This window comes from Plecotus auritus (assembly GCF_963455305.1).
Source record: "Plecotus auritus genome assembly, chromosome: 1".
Taxonomy (NCBI): domain Eukaryota; kingdom Metazoa; phylum Chordata; class Mammalia; order Chiroptera; family Vespertilionidae; genus Plecotus; species Plecotus auritus.
This window is the reverse complement of record NC_137770.1, coordinates 168886115-168903139: the sequence shown is the minus strand read 5'-3', so window position 1 is coordinate 168903139 and position 17025 is coordinate 168886115. Positions and strand designations below refer to the sequence as shown.

At 38.9% G+C, this 17025-nt stretch overlaps 1 protein-coding gene across 5 annotated transcripts in view; it reads left to right on the top strand.

The window, feature by feature from the left end:
- The window catches only part of SEC24B (SEC24 homolog B, COPII coat complex component), a 104694-nt gene that overhangs the window by 20671 nt on the left and 66998 nt on the right, over positions 1 to 17025 (top strand). For 4 of the 5 annotated variants that reach the window (XM_080641975.1, XM_080641973.1, XM_080641974.1 and 1 more), the window contains exon 2: positions 8953 to 9702. The exons of the other annotated variant lie outside the window; for it this stretch is intronic. In XM_080641975.1, the coding sequence (XP_080498101.1) occupies positions 8953 to 9702 (750 nt within the window). The remainder of the gene's footprint in view (positions 1 to 8952; positions 9703 to 17025) is intronic. 5 annotated transcript variants of the gene reach the window in all.

Here is a 17025-nt window from a genome sequence, read left to right as displayed (position 1 = left end):
TCTGTTGTACCACATTGTTGTCAATATTTGATATTTTTTATTTTAATCATTCTAATGGGTGTGTAGATGTATCTCACTGTGGTTTTAATTTGCATTTCCCTTGCCCTACCCGGTATGGCTCAGTGGATAGAGCGTCGGCCTTCGGACTGAAGGGTCCCAGGTTCGATTCCAGTCAAGGGCATGTACCTTGGTTGCGGGCACATCCCCAGTAGGGGGTGTGCAGGAGGCAGCTGATCGATGTTTCTCTCTCATCGATGTTTCTAACTCTATATCTCTCTCCCTTCCTCTCTGTGAAAAAAATCAATAAAATATATCTTTAATTTGCATTTCCCTCATAACAGGTTTATTTGCCACCTATATATCTTCCTTAGTGGTGATCTTTTTTTTTTTTTCCCTCTTAGTGGTGATCTTTTCAGATCTTTCAACAATTTTTGGTTGAGTTGTCTCTTATTTCCTTTATTGGATATGTGATTTGCAGGTATTTTCTCTAGACTGTGGCATATCCTTTTAAAAATATATATTTTTTTATTGATTTCAGAGAGAAAGGGAGAGGGAGAGAGAGATAGAAACATCAATGATGGCCTGGCCGATGTTGCTCAATGGTTGAGCATCAACCTATGAACCAGAAGGTCACTATTTGATTCCCAGTCAGGGCACATGCCCAGGTTGTGGGCTGGATCCCCAGTGTGGGACATGCAAGAGGCAACCAATCAATGATTCTCTCTCATCATTGATGTTTCTATCTCTCTCCCTATCCCTTCCTCTCTAAAATCAATAAAAATATATTTTTAAAAAAGAAAAGAAAGGAAACATCACCAATGAGAGAGAATCATTGATCAGCCGCCTCCTGCACACCCTCCCAGTGGAGATCGAGTTCACAACCCAGGCATGTGCCCTGACCAGAAATTGAACTGAGACCTCCTGGTTCATAGGTTGATGTTCAACCACTGAGCCATGCCATGGCTTATCTTTTAATTCTCCTAGTGCTTCTCACAGAGCCAGGGTTTTAAGTTGATAAAGTCCACTTCTTATATTTTCTGATACTGACCATGTTTTTAGTGTCACAGGTAAGAACTTATTGCCAAACCTGTATTTACCTAGATATTCTAGAAGTTTTTAAGTTTTACATTTAGATCTATAATTCATTTTTACTTAATTTTTTGTTTAAGGTCTGAGGTATATGTTGGTTTGTTTTTTTTGTGTGTGTGTGTATATGGATTGTTTTAGCACCATTTATTGAAAAGGCCATCTTTCCTCCATTGAATTGCCTTTGCACCTTTGTCAAAAATAATTTGGCTATGTTTTAGTGGGTCTATTTTTAGACACAATTGCTTGATTAGTGTGTGTTTTTTGCTGTTTTAGTACCTTCTTCACCTTTTCATAGAAATTTTAGAATCAGTTTGTTGATATATATTTTTATTGGACTTTCATTGAACCTAAAGATTAAAATCAAGTCTTCTAGTCCACAAATATACTATTTCAATTCATTTAGTTAAATCTTGTGTGTGTGTGTGTGTGTGTGTGTGTATACATATATATACATATATATATATATATATATATATATATATATATATTATTGATTTTTTACAGACAGGAAGGGAGAGGGAGCCAAAACCGGTTTGGCTCAGTGGATAGAGCGTCGGCCTGTGGACTGGGGGGTCCCGGGTTCGATTCCGGTCAAGGGCATGTACCTTGGTTGTGGGCACATCCCCAGTGGGAGGTGTGCAGGAGGCAGCTGGTCGATGTTTCTCTCTCATCGATGTTTCTAACTCTCTATCCCTCTCCCTTCCTCTCTGTGAAAAAATCAATAAAATATATTAAAAAAAAAAAAAAAAAAAGGAAGGGAGAGGGATAGAGAGTTAGAAACATTGATGAGAGAGAAACATCGACCAGCTGCCTCCCGCACACCCTCCACTGGTTATGTGCCCGCAACCAAGGTACATGCCCTTGACCGGGAATCGAACCCGGGACCCTTGAGTCTGCAGGCCGACGCTCTATCCACTGAGCCAAACCGGTTAGGGCTCATTTAGTTAAATCTTGATTTCTTTCATCAGTGTTATGGTTTTCTGCATATAGACCCTTCACATATTTCCTTAGGTTTATATTTTAAGTACTTCTTTTTTTGTGTGCCATTATAAATAATATTACTTGCTTAATTTTATATTTTTTATTTTTATTTTTAAAATATATTTTATTGATTTTTCAAAGAATGGAAGGGAGAGGGATAGAGAGTTAGAAACATCGATGAGAGAGAAACATCGATCAGCTGCCTCCTGCACACCCCCTACTGAGGATGTGCCCGCAACCAAAGTACATGCCCTTGACCGGAATCGAACCTGGGACCCTTTAGTTCGCAGGCCGACGCTCTATCCACTGAGCCAAACTGGTCATGGCACTTGCTTAATTTTAAATCCCAGTTGCTCATTATTGGTCTTAGGAAGTGAAATTGACTCTTGTATTATTGACCTTGTATCTTGTGACTTTGATTAGCTTACTTTTAGTTCCAGCCATTTCTTTTGTCGATTCTTTAGAATTTACTATACAATCATTTCATTCTGTAAATAAAGACTGTTTTGTTTCTTCCTTTCAAATCTATATGCCATTTCTTTTTCTTTCCTGACTGAAGTAGCTAGTACGTCTTGAACATTGTTGAATAGGAGTGGTGAATTGGTTTTTCTTCTTTAGTCTGTCAATATGGTGAATTGCATTGAATATATTTTCAGATGTTGAGACTGGAATAAACCCAATTTGGTCATGATGTATTTTACTTTTTACATATTGCTGGATTCTACTTGCCAATATTTTCTTCATACAATAATAGTATTTCATGAAAAAGCTTATAGTTAAGTTGAACAAGTGCTTTATCTCAAGATAATCTCTAAACTTTAGTATGTGATAGAGTTGCTTTATGTTTATTACATTTTTATCACAGAGAATATGAAAAAAGATCTAGATTCCAGGGTTGAGATTTAATATAATTAATAATTTTTTACTGCTTTATATAGGGTATTCTTATGTGAAACTGGCTTTTTTTTTTTTTGTAAACTATGAGTACATGGTAGAATGGTGTTGATTGGTGCTACTGCTTCAATTTGTGCCACAGGGCCAGCATGTTACCCATCATTGCTTTTGAACCATTGGTCAGATACCATTTAGTACTATTAAAAAAGGTGTTCATTAGTCTTTACAGATCTCCCAAGAGTTTTTAGTAATGCCAAGGTTCTATATTTTGCACTTTGAGAATTGCTATTCAATATCCTCACTGTATTAGTTTTCTTTGGCTGTTGTAAAAAATGAACACGACCATGGTGGCTTAAAACAACAGTAATTTATTCTTTCCCAGTTCTGGAGACTAGGAGTCTGAAATTAAGGTGTTGGCAGGGCCACACTTTCTCTGTAGAAGACTCTAGGGAAGACTTTAGGGTCTGTTCAGATAATACAGGAGAAGCTCCTCCTCTCAAGACCCTTCACTTATGTTCTTTCTCATATAAAGTAATGCTCATTCTTTTTCATATAAAATCATGTTATGGGTTTTAGGGATTGGGATGTAGAGATTATCTTTTGGGAGGCCACTATTTAACCCTTCTGACTACATGTATGTTAGAGTGTCAATTCTTTGAACATGTGTTTTTTCCCTTTTTTTGAACATATTATAATAGCTACTTTGAAGCCTTTGAGTGTTAAGTTCAACCTCTGGGCCCATTCTGATTCTCTAGTCTCTGCCTGCCCCTCCCTTCCTTCCTTCCTTCCTTCCTTCCTTCCTTCCTTCCTTCCTTCCTTCCTTCCTTCCTTCCTTCCTTTTCTTCCTTTTCTTCCTTTTCTTCCTTTTCTTTCTTTTCTTTCTTTCTTCTGCCTGTCTTTTTATTCTGGACATCCGGTAACTCTCCAGTGTTTTCACAGTTAAGTTGCCACCTAGGGCCTGATCCAACAATTGTAAATGGTAAGAAATTGCTTTTAGCAAGGTAAAATAAGTGAACACAGATTTACCTACAAAAATATTTATCATTATGTGGCTTAATGTTTTTTAAGAAATTGAAAACAACCAGTGGTCAAGTAATAGAGAATTTATTTAAATATGATAAACCCATGTACTGGAATACTACTCAGACATTTAAAATGATAATGGAAAGATATTCAAGTCACGCTAAATAAAGAAATCATGTAAATGTTCATTATAAGCCCACTTTTGTTTAACTAAATTAGACAGTTACAAAAAGAAAATATTGGGTAGACATACATCAAAATGTTAATCACAGTTGATGTTTATTTCATCGTTTTCTGCAAATATTTTTGCAATGATTATACATCACCTTTGTAATAAGAAAAATACTTCTAGAGTTATTATTCAAAAATTTGACTATCCACATATGTAACTAACTTATTCTCTCCTTTATAACCTTTGTTGCTGTCCATTTTAGAAGTTAATAAAATACCAGATGTCTTTTCATATATGTTGCAGAGTCATTTTGAATCCAAAGAAAGATCTGCATCTAAATTATCCCAGAAAGCCAGTTATTTTTCCTTAGAAATTAGTAGCATTAATGAAATTTGGTAATACCTTAAAATGCTATTATAATTACTGGGCCTAGCTTGGAAACTGTTATTAATGCTCCTTTTCTTTTCATGTATTTCTGTCTTATAGCAGCATTCAGTAGGAATTTAATGCAAGCTGCATGTGTAACTTTAAATTGTCTGGAAGCCTCATTAAAATACCAAAAGGGAGCAAGTAAAATCAATTTGAATTTATCCAATCATCCCACTGTTTACAAAGTATTATCACAAGATTGTAAAATTTGATTCTAGGATAAAATTTGCCCTTAGTTTAAGGAACCGAGTCTAGAATTCCATTGTTTGGGACAACTGACCAGGCTAAAAAAGCCAGCCAGATTTAGTGTAATGAGGGGCCGGCAAATCATTGTTTAAAAGTATGGACTTGAGCCAGATTACTTGATTCAAAACACAGCCCTGTTACTTCCTATGATTGTGATTACTAAATAGCTTAATATCTGTGCCTCATTTATCTTATTTATAGAGTGAGTATAATGATACTGTTTACTTGTAGAGGCTGTGAGGAGGATTAAAGAAGTGTGTGTGTGTGTGTGTGTGTAGAGTGCACATTTAGAACAGCGAGTGCCATAGTGTAAAATCTGTATTATCAAAGGCCAGTGGCCATAACAAACAACCAAATGACTGGTGACCAGGAGGTGCATTGATGGGTCTTGCAGCGTGGCGTGTCTGGGGTCCTGCCAGTGCAGCGGGTCTGGGGTCTCACACGATTTTGCGCGCTGGGCCTCAAGTGTTTAATAATAGACTATTAACAAAATTAATGAAATGATTAATGTTAATTTTAATAATCTATATATATAATAGCCTAATATGCAAAGTGTTCCCTGGGGAGTTTGACCGACCGGGAGTTTGATCACTTGCTATTACATGAGCTGGCCACCAGGGGGCAGCATGGAACGAAGGGAGGCCCCCCGCTGGCAGCTGGCAGCCACTAGGGACCCTACCCATGCTTGAATTTTGTGCACTGGGCCTCTAGTGATAAAATAAATGCTTTCTATGGTGATCAAAGATATAAAAATATAAAAGTGGAAGTGTTAAAAGCATCAGAGGAAAACATGGGTATATAGTTTTATAATACTATGGGGGAAGGTTTTACTAAGAATGATTTAAAAATTTATCAAGCAGCCTGGCCAGTTTGCCTCAGTGGTTGAGTGTTGACCCATGAACCAAGAGGTCACCAGTTCTATTCCCAGTCTGGGCACATAACCTGGGTTGCGAGCAGTTCCCCAGTAGGGGATGTACAGGAGGCAGCTGATCAATGTTTCTCTCTCATCATCAATGTTTCTATCGCTCTATCCCTCTTCCTTCCTCTTTCTCTAAAAAACAATAAAAACATATTTTAAAAATTTATCAAACACGAAAGATTTTACTAGACAATAATCAAGATACTATAGCAAAAGTTGCCATGAAAAGAGTCAAAAGACAAACAACCTGAGGGAAAATATATACAACATATAAAACATAAGGTTAATTTCTTAGAATACAAGAGCACTCATAAATCATAAGGAAAACACAACGCTATGGAAAAGGGCAAATAGCAGAGGAAGACATTCAAATGGCTAAGAAATATTTGAGAAGATTCTAAACATCACTCAAAAGTTAAGTATGCAAACAAAAATTTTTTTTCTTATAAAATTGGCAAAGATTTAAAATGCCACTCAGTGTTGGGAAGATGAGACATTCTTAATCATTATTGATGGAAGGTGTAAATTTATAGATCTTTTGGAGAGGTATTTGACAGTAACGGTCAATTTTAAAAGCCCTGGCTGGTGTGGCTCGGTTGTTGGACCATCATCCCATTCGCTGAGGTTGCGAATTTGATCCCCAGTAGGGGCATGTATATGAGGCAGCCCACCAGAGTTTCTCTCACACATCGTTGTTACTCTCTTTCCATTTCCCTGGGAGGATTGGAAAAAAAAAAAAAAAGGCACAAACCCTTTGAACCTCCAGTTTCATTTCTAAAAACTTATCCTACAAATTCATCAAAGGAGTTGACCTCATAAATATAAGTTAGTTCACTCCCTGAAATAAATATCTGTCAATGGGGATTTAGTAAATAATATATCTCTACAATGAAATAGTATATAGAAAATCCTTAAGTTACCTAGGATATATTAAGTTAAAAAAATAAGTTGCAGAACTGTAATATGAAATGTGTGCTTTAAAAAATATACACTGAGTGGCCAGATTATTATGAACACCCCATCAGTACTTCGTTGGGCCACCTTTTGCCTTCAATACTGCGGTGATTCTTCTTGGCATTGACTCCACGAGATGTTGAAAGGTGATGCAAGGAATCTGACACCATGCCTGATGAATAGCACTGTCCAGTTCTGTGAGATTTGATGGTTGTGGAACCAGCTGCCTGATGGCTCTTTTAACTTCGTCCCATGAATGCTCAATTGGATTGAGATCTGGTGATTGTGGGGGCCACCTAAGCAAGGTAAAGTCTCCCTCATGTTCTTGAAACCACTCCTGCACAATACAAGCACCGTGGCATGGCGCATTGTCTTGTTGGAAGAAGCCATCTCCATTGGGATACGCCATCAACATGATAGGATGAACTTGATCAGCAACGATACTTAGGTATGTTGTGCTATTCAGACGTTGTTCCACATGAATTAAAGGGCCCAAATCATGCCAGGAAAACGTGCCCCAAACCATAACACTGCCCCCACCAGCTTGAAGGGTTGTACTCATGCATGTGGGGTGCATGCTTTCATGCTGTTTCTGCCAAATTCTCACTCTGCCATCTGCATGATGCAACCGGAAACGTGATTCATCAGACCACATGACTTTTTTCCAATGCTCGACTGTCCAATCCTTGTGTTCCTGTGCGAATTGGAGATGTTTTATCTTGGTAACTGCAGACAGCAAAGGTGTTCAAACAGGCCTTCGGCTTCCATACCCCATACAATGCAGTGTACGGCTAATTTGCCTACAAACCTCAGGTGGTCATAATAATCTGGCCACACAGTGTATATGCTTATATATGCACTAGAGGCCCAGTGCACGAAATTCGTGCACTCGGGGAGGGGGTCCCTCAGCCCGGCCTGTGCCCTCTCACAGTCTGGGAGCCCTTGGGGGATGTCTGACTGTTGGCATTCGGACATCCTTAGCGCTGCCATGGAGGCGGGAGAGGCTCCTGCCACCGCCGTTGCACTCCCCAGCTATGAGCCGGCTCAGGGCTTCTGGCTGAGTGGCATTCCCACTGTGGGAGTGCACTGACCACCAGGGGTAGCTCCTGTGTTGAGCATCTGCCCCATGGTGGTCAGTGCGCATCATAGCGACCGGTCGTTCCGCTGTTCTGTTGATTTGCATATTAGCTTTTTATTATATAAGATTGCATGTTATATGTTCATTGGTAGGATACATAAGAAGTCATTAGCCCTAGCTAGTTTGGCTCAGTGGATGAAGCGTCAGCTCATGAACTGAAGGGTCCTGGGTTCGGTTCTGGTCAAGGTCATATACCTTGGTTGCAGGCTCGATCCCTGGCCCTGGTCAGGGCGCGTGTGCGGGAGGCAACCAAATGATGTGTCTCTCTCACATTGATGTTTCTCTCTGTGTGTCTCTCCACATTTCCTTACTCTCTCTAAAAATCAATGGGAAAATATCCTCGGGTGAGGATTAATAATAAAAATAAAAGAAACCATTAGCACTGGGTATGTTGTTACTTTCATAGTTTTTTTAAAAAGGTATAAAAAGATTTGAACTTCTAAGCTGGTGTTAGTTATCAATTGCAGCATAATAAAATACTCCAAATTTAGCAACTCAAAACAACAAATATTTAATCTTATCATTTCTGAGGGACATGAACTTAGAAATGGCCTACCTGAGTGGTTCTGGCTTAGGGTCTTATGAGATTGCAGTCAAGCTGTCACCTGGGATGTAGTTATCTCAAGATGACTAGGTAGGAGAGATCTGCTTCCAAGTTCATTCATGTGGTTGTTGGCAGGCCTCGGTTTCTCTTTGGCTGTTGGCCAGAGAGTTTAATTCCTCGCCACATGGACTTCTCTGTAGGGCTCGTCACTATTTGGCAGGCTTGTTCTTCCTGATTGAGTGATCCAAGAGAAAGAGCCAACACCCACTGCTGAGCAAACGTTGGAAGTGATAGACCATTCATTACCTTTGCTATATGGCATTGGTCACACAGACCAATTCTGATACTTTGTGGGAGGGTGTGAATACCAGGAGGGAAGAATCATTGGAGGCCATTTTGGAGACTAGCTATCGCAGTGGATCTATAACAGTATATATCTATCTTTTGAAACAATTTGTGATTATGGAGAAGTAAATTAATTGGGGAACATTTAGGTGGGAACTGTGCTTAAAAATTAGTTATCTCCTTACCAATCCCTGTAAATATTTGCTTTTCTTTTTCAGGTCCAGCACAGAATCAATTGCCGGTTCCATCTGCTTATGAATTGTATGCTCAAAGCTATAGTATTCCCTCGGGACATCACTTTCAAGGACCTGGGAAAATGACCTCATTGCCGTTGGATGGCCAGTGTGGTGATTACTACTCTGGTTTTTATACAGTATCCACACAAAATGTGGTGACTCCTAAAACTACAAACCAACAACCAGGAGCAGAGCAGATTTATGGCAGACTTCTTCCTGCTCCTCACAATGTGGGGTCCACTCCAGAATATTTCCAAGGTGCCGCATCACCAGCATCTCATTTGTATATGAGTGCCTCACAGCCATACTCCTCTTTTGTGAATCATTATAGTGGTCCAGCTATGTACTCTGCCAACTCTTCTGCTGTTTCTCAGGGATTTCCCTCTACTTGTGGTCACTATGCTGTGTCAACTGTTTCTAATGCTGTGTATCCTAGTGTTTCATATCCCTCTCTGCCTGCTGGTGAGCCATATGGGCAACAAATGTTTACCTCACAGAATGCTTCAACTGTCAGACCAGTCAGAGATAATTCATTTTCTAGTCAAAATACCGCTCTCAACCGTCCATCACCACTTCCACCTCCACCATCACAACAGTACCACCAGCAGCAGAGTCTTTCGGGATACAGTACTCCCTCATGGTCAGCTTCAGGCCCTCCATCAACTCAAGACAATCTCATCCGAAACCACACTGGTTCCCTGGCTCCAGCCAACAACAACCCAACAAATACCGGTAGGTTGAATGAAAAGTTCACCAAAGCATGGCTGAAAACCAGTGCATTTCCAACCAGGTTTTTATTTTCATGAGAGTTAAAGATGACATTGCCTAATGGAAAAATTGGAAATTAGCTCACCTAAGTAATTAATTTGCTTTATTTCTTGTAGTATTTTGTGTCACCTCCCTGTGTCCTTTCCCTTCACCCAACCATCTGCCTCATGTTCCTTGACATGATTGGGATCTCAGTCAATATTTATGAATTTGTTTTATGCCTCTGCAATAATTGTCTTTAATGTGACTTAGATATAGGGCAAATGGAAGGGTCCATTTGGGGATATGCTTTGTTAGTCACTACTTTTTTTTTTTTTTTTTTTTTTTTACAATAATTCAACTTAGGGACAGTCACTGTGCCAGCCAGAGCCCAACTCACTTTAGAAAAGATAATGGGCTGCAATACACAAGCCTAATTTCTCTTTGTTGGTGCCTACTGGTGACTTTCACAGATGTATCTCCTACACATTAAAGCTGATGTGTTTTTTTATTTACAAATTGATGAATTAGGCTAAAGGATGGGGAACAAGAAGAAAGATGCATGAACAATACCCTTTTAGTTAGTCTTTCTGACATTCCTAAACCAAGATGTAGTTCAATTTATTAGTTTAAAAATTATAAATGTAAGTATGTAGCCTTTTTAGTGTGGGGTTTCCATAGGATATCCTCATTTTAATCCAATTTGTGAACTTGAACTTCACAGAACATGATCTTGAATGGAATGAAAAGGTATGAAAAGAATGGGAATTGGTAAAGCTGTATTTTTTGAATGATGTCTTCAGATTGTACATCAAAATCTGGATAGCCATATGTCAGGGCTATTGTAGAAAAGTATGTTTTTATTGATTTTTAGAGAGAGGAAGGGTGAGGGTAGAGAAAGAGAAACATCAGTGAGAGAAGAACTTCATTGATCAGCTACCTCCTGCACACACCCCTATTAGGGATCAAGCCCGCAACTCAGGCATGTGCCCTGACCAGGAATCAACGGCAAACTATTGGTTCCTGGGTCCGATGCTCAACCGCTGAGCTACACTGGCCAGGCTAGAAAAGTAGTCCTTCCGGGGCAATTAGGTTATTTAAAACCAGACCTTTAGAATATTAGACCTGAATTGTACACTTGAGATCATCTTTTCTTTCATTGCTATGTCATTTAGAAACACTTTTTAGCTTTTCAAGCAACTAATAGTGGTTTAAACAAAGAAGATGGTATTTTCCTATACCAAGCAGTCTAGGGGAATTCTGTATATCCAGATATCCTCACTATCTCTTCTGTCTTTCCACTCCACCATTCTTAGCATGTTTGTTTGTAGACGAACAAGATAGCATCTGTACCTATAGACATCAAGTCAGAGTTACTAGTAAGAGCATTGATTGATTCTTGCATACTAGTAAGTCAACTTAAAGTATTGTCACAGTTCTCAAACCTGGCTGTGCACCTCAATCACTTGCACAGATTGTGATCTTCACCCCCAGCTTACTGAACTAGACCAGAATCTTCAGGATAATCTTGGGAATCTATATCTCTGGCTTGATCTCAAGGGATGCCCAGTAACAGATCCAAATTCTACTGTAGTCCTTTTTGTTTTATACATGAGGAAAGCTATCCAGGTTGGGATGTTTGTGGTCATTAATATTAGAAACAGCTTGTCCTGGAGCTCAGTTTTTTCTAATTCTCAGTCTGCCCTTCTCAGAACCAGGTCTTTCTGTCCCCTAGAAATTCTGTGAGGTTTTTTTTTCCTCTCCTCTTTCAGCAGTCCTTTTACAGATCAGCTTATCCTAAGGTCCCTCTGACTTAAGGATTTTGTGACTTTTGTGACAAAAAATGAAATACAGGTAATTCCTGTCATCTGAGATGGGACCCTGGATGGAACCAATTTATACTGACATGTAGGATCAGGGAAATATAGGACCACTTGGCTGATGAACAGAATACCTAATTGGAAAGAGCTTATCATTGAAAAAAAACATTGACTAAAGAGTCGGAATTTACAAAATTACCTTGTATTTGCACAACTGTATGAATTGGTTTTTTAGGCAGAGAGATGGGACATATTTTCACTCTTTTAATCCCAGTACTATACTGTGAAAGCTATCTTACCTAATAAAAGAGAAACATGCAAATTAACCATCACTCCGCTATGCCCACAGCCAATCAGAGTGAGCTTGCAAATTAACCCAACAGAGATGGAGGTTAATTTGCACATGCAGGCATGGAGCAGCCGGGAGGGGCGTGATGCCTGCTATGAGGGGAAGGGGGGCGGCGGAGGGAACTACTGGAGCCGTGCTCCGGACAGAAGCGAGGACTTGATGGCTCTGGGCAGGCTGGGAGCGGGAACATGCCGGCTCCCGGGCGGCTGGGAGTGAAGCCAGGGGAAAGAAGGCCTCTTGTAGGAATATCGTGCAACGGGCCTCTAGTAATAAATATAATTTTAGAAGTTAATTTGTGTAGACCTAACTGGTTTCTCGAGCATCAGCCCTCAGACTGAAGGGTTTTGGGTTCAATTCCAGTCAAGAGCACGTACCTTGGTTGCAGACTCGATCCCCAGCCCCGCACATCGATGTTTCTCTTGTTTGTCTCTCCCCTTTTCTCTCTCTCTCTAAAAAAAAAAGAAAGAAAGAAAGAAAAAGAAAAATCAATGGGAATAATATCCTCAGGTAGGATTAGCAAAAAAAAAAGAGGAATTTGTGTTAAGAAGTGTGTGTGTGTTTGCCCTGGCTGGTGTGCTCAGTGGTGAGAGCGTCGTCCTGTGCATTGGGTGCTCCAGTTTGATTCCAGGTCAGGGCACATACCCAGGTTGCAGGTTGGATCCCCAGTCGGGGCACATGGGTGAGGCAACCAACGGATGTCTCTCTTCCTCCCTGCCTTCCCCCTGCCCCCACGCTCTCTCTGGAGCCAATGGAAAAAATGTCCTTGGGTGAGGATTTTTAAAAAAGTGTTTTTGTTTGTTTGCTTTTTTAAACTTTTAGATTGTTAAATTACTTTTAAATAGTTTAGGGGTTGACAAATATGTTTCAAAACAAATAAAGAGGTTACTTTAAATTTACTTTAAAATTAAACATTACAGAAGTTTCCAAACGTTGTGAGGTGATGTATCTCAATATTTTTTCTGTAGTACCCCAAGTAACTTTAGTGATAATAGTTCATAAGGTATTTGACAGATGGCACTGTGTTTCCAGTAAAAACTTAAAATTTTCCTTCAGACTCTTGAATTTTTTAAATACAAGGTTTGGGAACCATGGAAATACTGATTTTAATTTTCTAGAAAGACAGGCGACTTAATTGTTTTGGAACTCTTAATTATTGTCAGATTAAAATTAGAATCTTAGGTATTAAACATAGTTTTGTGTGAAATTCAACCTTTGAGTAATTGACAAAATGATTCCATTTTTAAGTTAGTTGATTATACTAGTTTCATTTTCAAGCATAGTAAAACTTCTTAAGCAATTTGTAAAAGGATTGGAGATCCAAAAGCATAAATCTGAGTTAAGTGATTATAAAAAATAAGCCGTTACTTTTTTTTTATTATTGATTTTTTTACAGAGAGGAAGGGAGAGGGATAGAGAGCTAGAAACATCGATGAGAAAGAAACATCGATTAGCCGCCTCCTGCAGGCCCCCTACTGGGGATGTGCCTGCAACCAAGGTACACGCCCTTGACTGGAATCGAAACTGGGACCCTTCAATCCGCAGGCCGACGCTCCATCCACTGAGCCAAACCGGTTTCGGCCGTTACTTTTTTATACAGTTGATGAATTCATATTTGGAAACATGGAATAAAAAGACCTTTAAATGTTATCTCATTTGCCTCTTTATTTTAGAAAATCATGTTAGTATAATTTAGCACTAAAGCTTCAGATTATTTTATTAAAATGTATCCCAAGTATGTATGTTTTGGATGCTATGTTTGATTATTAACGTAGAGTGAAATTTTGGCTAATAGGCCATTAAAATTTTTTTAAGCTGCCACTGTAGTTCAGATTATCAAAGTTCAGAAGCTCTTTTTTAGCTTTAGGTGAAGTTGGTTGAGTGTGTGACTTTGGGATATAAAGGTACCCTTTTTTGACAGCAAGATGAATACTGAAACTGTAGATTAATTTAAAGTCATTTTCTTAAAATTCTTTTATTCTTTGTTTTAAAATTGTATCTTTTTTTCAATTACAGTTGGTATTCAGTGTTATATTAATTTCAGGAATACAGCATCATGGTTAGACATTTATATAATTTACAAAGTGATTGCTACCCGCCCCCCACACCCACCTCTGGCCCCAGAAGACTAGTATTCACCTGGCACCATACATTGTTATTACAGTGTTATTGACTGTATTCCCTATGCTGAAATTTACATCCTCATGACTGTTTTGTAACTATCAATTTGTGCTTCTTAATCCCTTCAAATTTTTCAAGCAGCCCCCAGACCCCCTCCCATCTGGCAATGATCAGTTTGTTCTTTGTATCTAAGTCTGTTTTGTTTTTTTCTTGTTTGTTTTGTACTTCAGATTCCACATATAAGTGAAATCACATGGTATTTGTCTTTCTCTGTTTTACTTATTTTACTTAGCATAATAACCTCTAGGTCTACTTATTGCCGGAAGCCAGTTCCAGCATGTCATAATTACAAGAGTTTCATAGAAAGGTTGATGGAACTTGGGGACTCATCAAGGGCTGAGTCACATATGTTATCGCCCGTTGGGAATGGCTAAAGGCATTTCCCCAAACCTGAAAAGGATGATTGCTTGCTGCCAGACAGCTCAGGGCATCTCAATCTACATGTTATTGCCTCCTGTTGGCCAAACACCTGAACACACTAAGGCAGTTTCTCCCAAACCTGACAATCTGACAGTGGATTCTGTACCTAACCCCACCCTTTAATGTGTATATCTCCACCTTGCCTTAGGACAAATTGTGTTAATAAAAAGCAAGGGATCCTGAGACAAGGAGAACTTAGTTCCTTTAGCTAAGTCTTTCTTTGACTCCCCAATATGCCTTTCAAAATTATGTCTCATCTCTGGGCTCTTTATTAATTTATGCACAGCCCTTCTCCAGATTGCTGAACCCTTCTAGATGCCGGATCAAAACCACCGGCGTTAACCTATGTTGTCACAAATGATAAGATTTCTTTCTTTTTTATGGCTTAATATTCCAGTGTATATATGCACCACATTTTCTTTATTCAATCGTCTGTTGATGGGCACTTAGATTGCTTCCATATCTTGGCTATTGTAAATAATGCTGCAGTGAATGTAGGGCTGCACATATCTTTTCAAATTAGTGTTTTAAATTTCTTCGGATAAATACCCAGAAGTGGAATTTGTGGGTCATAAGGTAGTTCTATTTTTAATTTTGTGAGCAAACTTTATACTGTTTACCGTAGTGGCTGCACCAATTTGCAATCCCACCAACAATGCACAAGGGTTCCTTTCCTACAAACCTTCCCCAATATTTACTGTTTGTTGATGTATTAATGATAGCCATTCTGACAGGTGTGAGTTGATACCTCATTGTGGTTTTGATTTGCGTTCCTCTGATGATTAGTGACATTGAGCATCTTTTCATATGTCTATTGGCCATCTCTATGTCCTCTTTGGAGAAGTGTCTATTCAGGTCTTCTGTCCATTTTCTTTTCTTTTTTCCTTTTTTTTTTTAAAAAAAAAAATTAATCCTCATGAGAGGATTTTTTTCCCCATCAATTTTTAGAGAGTGGAAGTGAGGGAATAGGGGGAGAGAGAGAAACTTTGATGTGAGAAGGACACATCGATAGTTTGCCTCCTGCACACACCCCAACGGGGTCTGAGGATTGAACCTGCAACTTAGGTTGCAACCCAGGCATGTGCCTTTGACCAGGATTCAAACGCATGAGCAACATTGGCCAGGGTATCTTCTGTCCATTTTTTAATTGGATTGTTCATTTTTGGGTGGTAAGTTGTATGATTACCTTATAAATTTTGGATATTAACTCTTATTGGATATATCATTGGCAAATATATTTTCCCAATTGGTAGGTTGTCTTTGTGTTTTATTGATGATTTCCTTTGCTGTGCAAATACTCTTTAAAAATATATATATATTTTATTGATTTTTTACAGAGAGGAAGGGAGAGGGATAGAGTGTTAGAAACATCGATGAGAGAGAAACATCTATCAGTTGCCTCCTGCACACCCCCCACTGGGGATATGCCCGCAACCAAGGTACATGCCCTTGACCGGAACCAAACCCGGGACCCTTGAGTCCGCAGGCCAACGCTCTATCTACTGAGCCAAACCAGTTAGGGCCAAATACTCTTTGTTGTAGTCCCATTTGTTTATTTTTTGTTTCCCTTGCCTGAAGGGATATATCAGAAAAAAATATATTACTAAGATGCGGTGTCAGAGAGTTTACTGCCTATGTTTTCTTCAAGGAGTTCTATGGTTTTGGGTCTTACATTTAAGTCTTTAATCTATTTTTGAGATTTTTCTTTTATATGGTGTAAGAAAGTGGTTGTTACTTTTTTTGATGTATCAGTCTAGTTTTTCCAAAATCATTTATTGAATAGATTATCTTTATTCCATTGTATATGTTTGCTTTTTTTGCCATAGGGTAATTAACCATATAGGCTTGGGTTTATTTCTGGACTCTATTTTGCTCCATTGCCATTCTGATTACTATAGCCTTATAGTATAGTTAGATGTCAGTTGGCATGATACCTCCAACTTTGTTCTTTCTCAAGAATGCTGTGGCTATTTGAGGTCTTTTGTGGTTCTATATAAATTTTAGAATTATTTGTTCTATTTCTGTGAAAAATACCATTGGTATTTTGATAGGGATTGCATTACATCTATAGATTGTTTTGGGTAGTATGGACATTTTAGTGATGTTAATTCTTTCTGTCCATGAGCATGGTATATGAAAAAGCACGTCATTTTTAAAATCAGCAAGATAAATCTTGTTGCCAAGACATAAAATTTTGTCAGAAAAATTATTCTTATTAAAATTATTTTTACTAAGTCTTGCTTAACAAGGATCACATATTACAGCATATTACAAAATAATACTGAGATTAATGTACAATTGTATAAAACAAGAACCATTAAAAGCCACTTATCCTATCTAATAAAAATGGAATATGCAAATTGAATGTCACTTCGCAACAAAGAAAGCGGTGTCCATAGCCACAAGATGGCAGCGCCCAGTCCCCTCAGCACCACCTGAGTCCCTCAATCCTTTAAGCCCTCGCCACGGGAGTGAAGGGCAAGCAGTGCCCCAGTCCCCTGCAGCGAGCACAGAGCAGGGCGCTGCTTGCCCCTTGCCGCG